This window comes from Pongo pygmaeus, chromosome 3 (genome assembly GCF_028885625.2).
Source record: "Pongo pygmaeus isolate AG05252 chromosome 3, NHGRI_mPonPyg2-v2.0_pri, whole genome shotgun sequence".
Lineage (NCBI taxonomy): Eukaryota > Metazoa > Chordata > Mammalia > Primates > Hominidae > Pongo > Pongo pygmaeus.
The window spans coordinates 168,729,393-168,743,506 of NC_072376.2; the positions used below are offsets into that span (position 1 = coordinate 168,729,393).

The 14,114-nt window shown below is 36.7% G+C and overlaps 1 protein-coding gene across 9 annotated transcripts in view; it reads left to right on the plus strand.

The window, feature by feature from the left end:
• The window catches only part of GUCY1A1 (guanylate cyclase 1 soluble subunit alpha 1), a 70,921-nt gene that overhangs the window by 48,029 nt on the left and 8,778 nt on the right, over positions 1-14,114 (plus strand). For all 9 annotated transcript variants that reach the window (XM_054484541.2, XM_054484542.2, XM_054484540.2 and 6 more), the window contains 2 exons: positions 2,924-3,067; positions 7,851-8,005. In XM_054484541.2, coding sequence (XP_054340516.1) covers positions 2,924-3,067; positions 7,851-8,005 — 299 coding nt within the window. The remainder of the gene's footprint in view (positions 1-2,923; positions 3,068-7,850; positions 8,006-14,114) is intronic.

Below are 14,114 nucleotides of genomic sequence, written 5' to 3' on the forward strand. Positions count from 1 at the left end.
ACAGAGAAAATAATGTTCACTCACAGAGTTTATACGCATGAATAACACACATTATGTCCCATAATCTTCATGAACAGGATTGTTATAAAGATTATGTTAGATAATACATGATATTCATCAGTCATACAGGATGAGCCAGGTATCATTGTAGGCACTGGGGATACAGCAGTGACCGTCCCTGATACCTATTTTTTTTTAAACATAACTACTATTAGTAAGAGAGCTAATGAAGAGATTTCAAGTTCTGCCTGCTTCTTTAGAATTAAAAGTTTTTACTGATTTAAATTACTTTGCTTTCTATTAGACATTGGCACTAAGAATAAAGCATATTTCTCATTTGTATGGCTTGAATCATCTTCGTAACTTGCCACATAACAATCTGACATTTCAGAGCTGAACCCAACAGGAAATAAATAAATTATTGTGGAAGAAACAAATATTATTCATGATAATACATAAGCTCTTGTCTTGTTTTGTTCTAGATGCTAGAAGTAAAACCTTACTTTTAAGAATTCCTAACAGGAAATTCCAAACAGAGCCATGGTTCCCTTGGGGAAAAAGAGGTCCATGTATAATTACAGAAAAAATAATTGGCTTCAGTTAGGTTAAGTTTGATGGCCTCTTGTGGAATTTACTGTATTTATTTGTAGCCATTTTCTATCTTGAGACCGTCTCCTCTCTTAGAATTGTGAGAAGGAAGTCTCTTTTTTGAAAGAGCAGTTTTTTTGAAAACTGCTGTAATTGCTGACAGAAGTAGCCCTCTTCTACTTTTGGTTATTTCTATCAAGGCTATAGGGTATAGTTTTTAAATATCCTAACAAGCATTTTGAAACTATGCTCCTCACTGTAAGGTATAAGGACAACAGCCACAGAGTTCCCTGATTAATCTAACTAGAGTTGTAACTAGATAGTAAATTACCTTCTATGCCAGTCCTCATTCCTACTTTTTTTTCACTTCTGATTTTGCTTGAGATTACCTGGAGATAGCTGAAAATAAATATAGAAGGGTTTCAGATACACAAAATGTATAATCATAGCCTACCCTATGAGTGCCAATGGCTTTGAAAGAATAGTCAACCTTATTTATTCCAAGACTGGATTATACTAGGGCTTTATTTAATTTTATTTTCTCTCTGTCTTTCTGGGTTTTTTGGCTATTTTTCTGTTTCTCTCTGTGTTCATTTACCCATTGTTTCAGCGAATATGTACTGGTTATCCAGCATTTGCCAGCATGAGTGGGCAATGGCTACAGAGCTAGAGGGTACAATCCCTGTGAGGAAAGTTCACATATGGAGAGGGAGAAGAGGGCAGAATGGACCAATGCCAGATTTCCATATGACGTGACAAAAGGATGCAGTATGCACAAGGGGCTGCAAAAGCAGATATGGTAGGCCCCTAACATCAGGTAGGGGTGGGGGTAGGACTTCTTCTAATTAGCATATTTATTGAGCACCTGTGATGGCCATCATGATGAGCACTTCTTATGTACTCATTGCTGAGAAAAAGCTTATGGGTGGCATTGCCACCTGGTTCGTTCGTTACTGGGCGCAGGTAATGTAGGAGTCAATAAACTAGACAAACTCAAAGGGCTTACATATGATTGGGGAAAGAAAGACAATAAACAAATGAGTAAATTTATAGTATTTCAGTTAGTATAATAATGTGAAAGAAAAATAAAGTAGGTTAAGGGGAAGAAGAAGGGCAATGGGTAAGAGGTGATTGCTATTTCTTAGAGGGTGGTAGGAATCAGCTTTTCTAATAAGGTGAGGTTTTACCAGGGACTGAAGGAAAGGAGGGACAACCAAGTGGTTATCTGCAGAGAGATTGCTCCAGGAGAAAGGAATAGCAAGTGGGAGCATGTTTAATGTGCTTAAGGAATAATGGAAGGCAGCGACATTGGAACTAAGTGAGCAATATGGAGAATAAGAAGATAAAGTCAGAGACTAGGAGAAAGACAGGTCAAGAAGAAATCTGGAGCCGTAATAAGGGTATCAGCATTTACTCTGAGGGGAATTTCTGAAGATTTGCGCCTCCTGTCTTTTTTCCTTTCTCACCCTCATCCTTTCACAATTGAGGCTTTGCTTAAGAATAATAGGGTCTTATAGTTACAATAAACATTTGGAGAAGAAGAAAAATGCAGCTCTTAGAATTAGGGGGTTATTTGTGAACTAAAATTAACTATCTGCTTTCTGCAGCTAGCATCACAGACATAAAAATTGCCTGTAACGACAACAGTAATGATGATGATAACGATAAGATTAATACTTAGATTTTTGATAATAGCTTGATTTCCAGTGGTCTTTCAAACACCACCATTGTTTTTACCTGCTGGTTCAACATCTTGGTTTCTATAATTGTGATTAGTATCCATTAGACATGTAATTGCTATGAGGACCCCAAGGGTCCTTTAGAAAAACCATTTCTCTTTACTCTTATGACTGTTAATATCTTGGTTTTACATTGCACAATTTTACTACATTCATATGACATTTATTGGGTAGTGACTTGAGGCAAAATACTATTTTATGATGAGGAGGATATAAAACGAGTAAATGATCCCAACATCTTTAAACAATTTATTGTAATTCAAAAATATATTGTTTCTACAAAAACTATCTTATATGGTGAAAAAAAAGAGATGAAATGATATGATGAGTCAGTGGCAAATCTGGGAGTAGAAGTGAACGGTTATTGTGTTCGTAGGACTGTGCTGCCTCTCAGTGCAGTGCCTCAATGTAATGGGTTTAAACCTTGTGCATTTCCTGAAAGAGAAAGCCATTTCTGGGCGTTTCTGATTAACCCTGATCCTCCAGAAGGCCTGAGCAATGAGATTTCTGCTATATGAATTAATTTCTTCTATCCGATGTAGGCTGTGATTCTTCCTGAGCATTTATTTATAGTATGGAAAATATATTATGTCTAGGTGGAGACCATTGGCGATGCCTATTGTGTAGCTGGGGGATTACACAAAGAGAGTGATACTCATGCTGTTCAGATAGCGCTGATGGCCCTGAAGATGATGGAGCTCTCTGATGAAGTTATGTCTCCCCATGGAGAACCAATCAAGGTAAGGCAGATGATATATTGTCCAGGGGATGTCACAAGAGCAAATGCGTATTAGTTGATTACCAAAACCATGGTATATCAGTTGGGGGTTAGTTGAGAGAGAGAGAGAAAGCAAAATCTATATAGAGAACACAATCTTCTCTAACTTGTTTACATTGGAAGAAATTTATTATAGGGTATTAAATGGCTTACAGAGTCATTGAGAGGACAGAAGAACCCATCTATAAGTTGGGCTTTCAAAAAATGTCTCCCATAGTATGGGGATTTTCTATTGTCAAAATAAAATGGCTCCTAAAGGCAAACTTCAGAACAACTGCATTTTCAAAAATCTGGAAGCTGATTCCAAAACTATCCTACCAAAGCCACAGTCAGGAAACTGCCATGTTCAGAAAGCTGCTGCCTCTCCAGAACCACGTCTACTGTAATAATCAGCAAGATGGCAATCCTGCATCATGACTTACAAAATGAGTGACGGGAAAATGGACTCTCTGCTAAGCATGCTATAGAAAACACAAAGGCTTCCACAATTGTGCTTGAGTTATAGTGGAGATTGTGCCTGCCAAATCCCATGCAACTGTGCATCTGATTTACCAAGCCTAACTGCATTTAGAAGCGGCAAGTTAGTTTAGAAAAGGTAGTTTTAGTTTTCCAACCCCTGGAGGAGAGGATATTACATTTGAATGGATGTTGACTGTTAATTCACAATGTTTTCCAAGGCACATGACATTTCAAAATTTCTAGATGAGCCAGATTCCAGAATAATATCTCACCACACATGGGGAAATAAAGTTAATTTCTAGATGAGCCAGATTCCAGACTAATATCTCACCACACATGAGGAAATAAAGTTAACATGGTAGGCATTGGTTTAACAGATAGAATATAAGCAGATTACCTGTATTTGGCTCACAGTGAATCTGCCCCTTAATTTTTATAGGACAGTCCTCAGTTGACTACCTTCAGAAATAAGCCTTTGAGGTATTGTAAAATCTTATCTAGTATGCTATAAAACATATAGAGAAGAAAGAAGAAATTTAAAAACAAAACTATATTTAGAGGTTTATCAATTCTCTTCAACCTTAATAGAAGCCATATGTTTAAGCCTTCGTAACTATTTTCTAAGTCTATTGTCATCCCATTTATATGTTTCTGTGCAACATACTTTTCTAAATTTAATGGTATAAAATCACAAACTTTTATTATGCATGGATTCTCTGCATCAAAACTTTGGATAAGGCATAGCAGGAATACCTCATCTGTGCTCTACAATCTATGGGACCTCAGCTGGGAATACCGAAATGGGTGAGGGTGCCTGGAATAGCTGGGATTGCAACGATTGAAGCTGGAAGATTCATTCCAAGACTGCTGCTTCACTTACATGTCAGATTCCTTGGTGGGGATGGCTGAAAGGTTGGGTTCAGCTGGGATTGTTAGTGTTACATGTGATGCGCTAATATGTATTTTTTATGAGGTGGTTCATGTCCCATTGAACAAGACTGGTGGAAGCTGCATGACTTAGTCTTGAAAGACACACAGCAACACTTCCACTGTACTCTATCGGTCAGAGCAATCATAAGTCTGCTCAGAAGAGAGAGGGCTTAGAGCCCATGAATCAATAGAAGGAGTGTAAAATAATTTGCAAGTATGTTTTAAAAGCATCACAATACCTGACTTTTTCAGATTTAGTTTCAATAATTGCATTTTTTTAGAGGAGGACTATATATTTCTTTCTCTTTCTAATTTGTTTGAGGGGGCTTGTAGCATCAATGTAAATGTTAAAAATATCTAGACTATTAACAACATTTTAAGTGATTTTCACACAAATACATTTTATAATTAAGATGTGTGTGTGTTTGGGGTGGGGGAATTTATGGCATTTTTGTTATTTGCAGAAATGTATTTTTAGATTTTTGTAAGTTCTAAGAATTATTTATAGCTAGTTTCAAAGATAGTTACCTGGGTAATGATAGGTTAGTTTAAAAGACCTATAAAGGGAATCATTAATCACACCTTTTTATGCGTACTAACCTGCAGTCCTGGGAAATATCTGACATCCTTAAGAGATACCGGTGAAACATCACAGAGGCAGAGTGGAGAGTATTTTTAGTAGGGAAATTTTAACATGTATCAGAAAGGAGCATATTGTGATTTAAACATCGTCTCATTTAATCCCTGTAATAACATTTTAAAGAGGAATCTGCACTGGCAGACACGAGCAGTCAAGTCTCCTCTGTGTCAGTATTTGGAGTCATGTCCATGTGACTTCAAAGCCCAGGCTTTTTCTGCTTCTTGCCCTGCTACCTCTTGGTATAGAATTGAAGTGAAAGAATAGAAAATATTTTCTTTTTTTATTTTTCAAACTCTATGCTTCCCTGTAGCACGTCACTTGTGCAAATCATTCATCTATTCACTTATTCCTATTGATTTCCTCACTAACATCCATCCAGTCAGGCTTAGAAAGCAGCAGGTGGGTTGGTGACAGAGACCAGTGGGCTGAGTGTAACCGTGAAAGTCAGTAGGTGACAAGTGAACAAGGAAGCAAACTTCTAGTACCCCTCCTTTCCTAAGCCTAGAAGCTTATGATGAGAAATGGGCTACGCCACAAGTGGTCCCAAATAGAAGATGCCCTTAGTAGGTTCCCATTCAAACTTTTCCTGGGAGCCAGAATTCTGCCTTTGCCTTTCATTATTTCACACGGAAGTCTGTTACCAGTGAAAAGAGATATGCTCGGGGCACGATGTGTGTCTTAAACACGTTGTGTTTTAAATCTTGCTGATGAATTTGCAAAGCTCTGTAAGAAAATGTTAGGGTTGGGAGATTCAAAACTGGAGAAGGGGAAGAAGGCAGCACGGCGTGGAAGGACTAGGAGGGACACTTGCCTTGTCTGCATGGTTTCGGTTTTTACGAGCAGAATATATTTACATTTTAATTAGGAAATAAGATAAAAATGCTATGGTAAATTTAATGTATAATAAGCTGGAGTAACTAAGTGTAGGAAGAAAAACTGGTTTAACCAGAAGAGTGCTCACAGAAAGCAAAAATTCCTCAATCTAAATATGCTAAAGTCGTAGTTGATATTTATGGACAGAAGAGCCTTAGTCTATCTATCTATCTGTCTGTGTGTCTATCACTTGTTATATGTGTAAATTAATATTCTCCTAAAAGAGACAAAGCCAGATATATAACAGACATCTAAGTTTTGCTTGTTAAAGTAAAACTTTGATGAAGAAAGGTCTTTAAAAATAATCAAACCCCTGCATTTTACAGGTGAAAACATGATCAGAGGGAAATAAAGAGACTGAAGGAAGCCAGACTACCAGTTACTAGTAGAGTTTGTTAGAATACAAAGTTCCTGATTCACAATCTAGTGCTTTTGTTTGAAAATTTTGTAGAATTCATATGACATCTTAAAAGTAAATGAGTCTGGAAAGTTTCTAGCAGATATCTGAAATTAGTTATTAAAACTAGACATAACTGAATTCTTCCGATTTCTAAATTATATCTAAGTTACTGAGTTCTTGGTCTTCATTCAAAACGCATACATCTAATACAACTTTTTTAAATGGTTGAGTAAACATAGAGTTTGAAAATAATGAACATGATATCATCATTGTCATTTAAAATATCCCCACTTTAGCTTGTTTTGTAGTAGCAGTAATTTAAGTATTTGTGAATCCTTTAAGATCATCAAGTAATCAGACCTTTGAAGATTCCATTGTTAAATATTCTGCTTTGGCTAGGCAAGGTGACTTATATTTGTAATCCTAGCACTTTGGGAGGTTGAGGCAGGAGGATCACTTGAGCCCAAGAGTTTGAGAATCAGCTGGGCAACATAGCAAGACCCTGTCTCTACAAAAAATTTAAAACTTAACCAGGTGTGGTGGTGCATGCCTGTAGTTCCAGCTACTCAGGAGGCTGAGATGGGAGGATCATTTGGGCCCAGGGGTTCGAGGTTACAGTGAACTATGATGGTGCAGCTGCACTACAGCCTGAGTGACAGAGCAAGACTGTCTCTAAAAAATAAATAAAATAAAACATTCTGTCTCAGTGGCTTTCCAAATCATTGGAGACTTCCAGAATTCCTAAAATTTTGCCACAACACATCCCAGACTGCCTCTTATATCTAGGCGTGGCACAAATCTGATCTTTCATCAGTATGGATTTTTAGTTTCATGTATACAGACATTGTCATCAGACTCAAGTAACTTCCACTTTCTGCTTCCTCTGTCATTTTCTGCTTAAATATTACAATTTCATTTCCTCAGTTGTAAGTCATCAGGAACAGTGGGATAGTGTTTGGTATAAAGCTATTTTGAGGTAAAATGTCTAAAAAATATATTTAATATCCTTAGAGCTAGCTTCATTTGCCCTTCTTTGTCAGTGTTTGGGAAAACGATTCCAGGAGTCCAGAAATTATGTCTATCTCACTTGAATGACAGGTGGCAGGTTCACATAAACAGCTCATATCCCCCTTGCTGTGTTGCTGTGGTAACTATGATCTCTGTGCATGGAAACTTGTTTCAGATGTTGAAGACAGACACAATTAAGATGGTTTGTGTAATAAACCTAAATGGAAAAGAATTAAGAAGTGTGACTATTGATTCCGCACTAGTAATTTTTAATTGCATGTGAAGAGTAGAGGGAAGTTGGCTGAAGGTTTTGAGGAAAGAGGTGGTGTCCTGAGGGTGAATGGTAAAATAATTTAGATGGTATTCAAACGACACTGACAAGTAGGAAGTGTTTTACTAGTGACTGGGAGTATCATGTTATTTTTTTGCTTTCAGATGCGAATTGGACTGCATTCTGGATCAGTTTTTGCTGGTGTTGTTGGAGTTAAAATGCCCCGTTACTGTCTTTTTGGAAACAATGTCACTCTGGCTAACAAATTTGAGTCCTGCAGTGTACCACGAAAAATCAATGTCAGCCCAACAACTTACAGGTAGTAATTATGTTAAACACCTAAAATCTCTTGTTTTTATTTATATACCATTTCCATTTGCCCCACTGATTTGATTCATTCTTCACAACTTTTTTCTTCCTTAGTCATAAGGAAAAAAGAAACGTGATAACTTTTATCATCCTCACTTTAACTGTTTTACACTGCTCATTAGCCTCCTAGAATGACTCGCCTGAGGTGTTTGTGGCCCAGCCATAAATCCATGACAGATATTAAATATTCTTCCATCATTCTTCTTTTAGAAGCACATATTAATACTCTTGGTATGTTGATAGGTGTTCTGACATCAACTAGTACACTGCAGTGCAATTCTGGCAGTAACCACCCAGACTGAGCGCAGTCATAACCACAAGTTACAGGGCACAGAACCCAACAAGCCTGCCCTTAATTTAGATGCCAGCCACCCTTCAGGACCTAAGTGTGCATTTAGACTGACTGAGCTACAATTTTGGGGATTCCCATGAACCTCTCAAGTTAGATAATTAGCTAAAATGACTCACAATACTTAGGGAATTGCTATACTTACTATTACAGTTTTATTTTGAAGGATACAAAGCAGAACCAACCAAATGAGGAAACAGATTGGGTAAGATTTGGGAGAGTCCCAAATGCAGAGCTTCCATAGAATCAGAACTTATCTCCCTCCAGCCACATCAGTGGGTTCACAAACCAGGAAACTCCACCTCATTGAGCTTTGAGTTCGGTGTATGGAGTCTTATTGTTTTCATTATGTAGGCATGATTGGTTGAATCACTGGCCATGTGATTGAACTCAGTCACCACCCCCACTCTTCTCCCCAGAGGTTAGGCTAGCACAAAACCCCAACCTTCTATGCACAAGATTGATTTTTCTGGGGCCCTGCCCACATTCTGAGTCATCTCATTAATATAAACTCAAAAGTAATCCAAGGGCCTCATGGAAAACAGATACTCCTATAACTCAAAAAATCCAAGAGTTTTAGAAGCTCCCTCCCTGCAATCAAGGACAACAGCCAGTCAAATTCCCTATCATACAGGGAAGAATTTACCGGAGCAAAACTAGCTGGTCATCAAGCATTTTTCAAAGATTGCATTTTTATGGACTGGCAGCAAGTGTTAACACAGTCAGAGGAGCCACGTGTCATCTAGCATCAGAAGAACCTCTATTTTCACTGTCACCTTGACAACATGTAGTGTACAGCCTGAGTCAACAAAATCTACCATTTTGGTATCACTTATCCACCTTTAACCAGAAAATAAACCAATCTGTGGTAAGTAGAAATATATCTATCATGTACATTTTGTCTCATTATATTGGAAACTCTTAAGTAACAAAAAAGTTTTTCAGATCTATACAGTAGCTAAATTACACCAAGCAAGTTAGCTTTCCTATTCTCAGAGATAAATCTTTAATAGCATCTTCTCCCTTCTTCTTCTGCATTTATTTATTTATTTATTTATTTATTTATTTATTTATATTTTTTGAGACTAAGTCTTGCTCTATGGCCCAGGTTGGAGTACAGCGGCTCAGCCTTGCCTCACTGCAAGCTCTGCCTCCCAGTTTCAAGTGATTCTCCTGCCTCAGCCTCCCAAGTAGCTGGAATTACAGGCACCCACCTCCACGTCTGGCTAATTTTTGTATTTTTAGTAGATACTGGGTTTTGCCGTATTGGCCAGGCTGGTCTCGAACTCCTGACCTCAAGTGATCTGCCCACCTTGGCCTCCCAAAGTGCAGGATTACAGGCGTGAGCCACTGCACCTGGCCTTCTCCCTTCTTAAAGCACCAGCATCCTTTCCTTTCCAGCCCAGACTCTCAGTTGATAATCTCGCCTTGTATTTCACCATCAGAATAGAAGTCAGATAGGAGCTTTGCCATCTTTGTGCTGTAGGTTCTCTCAGCAGAGCTACCCAGTACCCACCTCCTCCTTCTTTGTTCCCGTTACATTGGGCCGGCTCCCCGCCTGCCCCTGGTTGATACAGTTTTACTCTGAGTGCTATTTCCTCTCAACTTCTCAATAACTTTCTGCGGAAATTAACTCTTTCTCTCTATGATCAATTTCTCTCTGATGAAATGATTATTCCCAGCAGAATACAACCATATCTATTAAAGCTCTGAATTGAAAAATAAAAACTTCCTTGTTTCCAAGTCCGGCTTCTGTTACAATTTTAGATTTCTGCTCTGTTTTATAGCAAAACTGAAAGAAGTTGTCTATACTCACTATCTGTATTTTTTCCACCTCTTATTTTCTCTTCAACTCACTCCAGTCAGTGTTTACTCCACTCAAACGATTCTTATCAAGGTCATCATTGTGCCCTGCTAAAATCACTGTCAGTTTTCTCTCCTTATCATCTCAGAAGCATTTGAATAGGCTGAGAACTCCCTCATGTAAACATTTTCTTCTTTAAATTTTTGGCACCACACTCACCTAGTTTTCTAACTACCCCATGTCTACACCTTCTCAGTGTCTTCTCTTGGTACTCCTTCCCTACCAAACCTTTGTTGCAGTGCGCAGAGCCTCTGTTCCTGTTATCTTCTGTATCTAAACTTTTATGACTCTATTTTTTAAAAAAAATCTTTAGCCCATCCTTTGATTCTCTGCGGAGCTACAGACTCATATATCCTATTCCATATTTCCACTTGGATGACTAATTCACATATTAAAATGAACTGGACCGAATTAGAATGGGTGATTTCCCACACAGACTGATGAAATCCACTTCCCACCCAAGCAAGCTTACCAATCACCTTAAAATGATATCACCATCCACCTAGTTACTCAGACTATCGACCTTACAGTGATCATTTCTTCTCCTCTCTTTAAAGAGACACTCCTTAACTATCAGAACTATAGCAACAACCTTCTCCTCACATACCCTCTCATTATCCTATTTCATCTTCTCAGTTCACACCTGTATCTGAAATTGTCTTATGCAGTATTTATTTATGTGTTGATTGCCTGCCTCCCTTTACAGAATGTTAGCTTCCTGTGGTACACATTCTATATTCCCAGCTCCTAGATCAGCGCGTGGAACACAGAAGGAAAGCAAGAAGTATTTACTGGTTAACTGTTGACTCCTGGATATGAAAACAACTCAGGATAACCTGAGAATTGGAAAAATCCCTGGGGTTCATTGTAATGGTAATTGGCCTATGGTCCTACTGGGTATAATAGGTAGGGATAAGAATCCATGCCCTGAGATAATATGATTCTATTCTCTCTGTAGGCATAAAGAGGAATCATCCTATTAAGTAGGAGTCAGTTGCCCATCCTTTCGCTGATACCTGTGTTTCTCTTTCAATGTTAAGTGATGTGTTATCTGTATATGTGCATACTGAGGAATCCTACCTTAAAACAAAACTTCTACATACAAAAAGCATATTTTCCTTTTTCTTCTATATTGATTGTTTTTAACAGTATAAAACTAAACTCTTTAAAAATCTTGCATTTTGTATCTCAAAGTCTGGTGGTCTTGAGTCATGTTAGGGGGCACTGATATTAACTACTTATTTTTCTTCAAAACATAATTCAGGATCTCATGTATTTCAGCAGAGGACCACAACATGTTGACATACATTTCTGACAACAGGACAATGCTCATGACTTAAATCTTAGATTCACTATATTGGCAATGTTACTAGAAATGCACATATAGGTGTTTATAGCATAGATGGTGTTATCTTTTAAATAAATTTTTTATTACTATGGTAACACATGCCCATTTCAGAAAATTTACAAAATTAGTAAATTATAAAGTAAATAATAGGAGTAAGTCATAATCTCACTACCCAGAGATAGTAACTATTATATTCTTTGTTTCAGTTACGTTTATATGCACATACATGAATGACATTGAAATTTTAATTTAATTTATATTGAACTTCAGCTCATTTGCTGAAGTCATTTCTACTTTTTATAGACAAATATGATATAGCTTTTTTCCTTTTGTATTGATTTCAATAATAATTTACTTTCTTTTCATTCTCATATATGAGATATTTATGTCTTGCCTAAGGGAAAGCAGTAGTTAATACTGTCTTATTTAGGCAAAATATAAATACTTAATGTTAAATACTTTAACAACATTTTAAATTACTTTCTTTGAGAGATACTTCATTTTTCTTCCATATGCTGGGAAAACTTAAAAATAATATAAATAAGTTAAATTTCAATTAAACATCAGATGCTTTGGGAAATTTAGTCAACAGTAGGGGCATAATTTTAGTTTTACTCAAAGTACAATACAAGAAGCAGATGCTAAAGAAGGTGTACAAATACAAAACACAGTTTTCTTTGGAGAGCTTTATTGATGATACATTAAATTCTGGAATGATATTTCTTTAATAATAAAATAATCTGTTTAATATTGAATGTAGCTTCCATGATATATTTCTGAAATACAGGTAAATTTAGGACACAGAATACATACCTATACCAAAAAAAAAAACCTGTGTCTTCAAATTTCCACTTCCAAATTCTAATCAGTGATTCAGAATGTAGCAATGTAATGACAATTATACATTCCTTTTTTTTAAACATCGTCAGGAGTTTTACTTTAATTTTAGGGAATAATATTCTGCATTTTGTTTGCTTTTTTGAAGTAAGGAAAACTAATAGAGACTAATAGAGACTACATTAGATCAGTGAGTCAGTGGATCCAGGTCTGCTACATTAGTTCCAGGTCAGTGGGTCAATGTTAGAGGATTATGTGGTGATCCAGGGATCATTAGAAACAAAAATGGCAAGTGGGGAGGGTGCATGGATGCTGTCCAGTGTGTGGGGTAAACAGGCCTAGAATCTCTTATTTGTAGGACAAGTCTGAGCACATTGTGCTAGAGAAGCAAGAATTGACTTCTGTAAGAAGAAGGAACAAAGTGAATAAAGGAATATAGGAAAGATAACAGAGAATTGGAGTGTTGATGCAGTAATTTGGGGAAAATGGTGCCTGGTGAAGAAGGTGTAGAGAAAAATGTCCACCTATGAGGACATCTGGGCTGTTGCTGCCTTTTTTGGGTGTTGCTATCATCAAGTTTTCATCTAAATGGTTTGTTTTTCTAAATGGTTTTTCTTATATATTCTGATTTTTAAAAAAGACAATATAATGAACATTTCTAACTCCATGGCATTCTAATTATGTTTGTCTGTTAAGTGTCTTTAAAAAGCATAGAAGTTGTATTTAGAAGACATGCCTTAGAGTCCCACACACAGCACTTACCAGATGTGCAATCCAGAGCAAGGCCCTTAATAAATTCAAACAATGCACTTTAATGCCACTTCTAAAGGCTGAATATTTTTATATAATACATTTAAATAAGAGATTATAATTGTCATTACCATATTTAATAGGAAATGTTGGGTTGCTGTAGATAATAGATAATGTAGAAAAAATAATAGATAAATTTTTTCAATCACCTATAGTTTTATACATTTTTATTTATTAGACTCTTATAGTTGTATACATTTTTATATTTAATTTTTAAATATATTAAAAAAACAAAGCAAACGAGATGACACTCATGTAGCCAATACTAATATTTAAGTATCAACATTTTGCCATATTTCCTTCAGGTTTCTGTTTTATAAAAACAATAAAATAAAATGTAAAGTAAATAGATATTAATATAATAAAATATAAACTCTTAACATGGTCCCTGTCACACGCTCTGAAACAATGGATCCTAAGTGCTTTATAGCTTGCAGGAGCTGAGAATATGTACTCTCTGCAGACGGTCTCCCAAATACAGATGCATGTTCAGCAGCTTCTCCACAACTCATCAATAAGATGTCACTTCTGCTTTCCAGGAAGGAAAATGGGTAGAGAGAGGCAGGAATATCACTTTCATTTAGGTCCTGCCAGATAGAAAAATAAAGCCAGAGGAAAATAGATTCCCAATCAACATATCCATATCCTTTTAAGACTTGCCTTGAATCCACTCAGTATTATGTTTCTGAGATAGTTTCCTTGATAAAATGTAAATCTAGTCATAAATCTAGATTACTCATTTTAACTATTGCTAATGGAGTGGTTTGCTGGTAAACCAGCTTTGGAGGATGAGGTGGAGAATCCATGATTCTAGCATTTGCCAATTTCTGTGGTGTTACTATGTCCGCTCT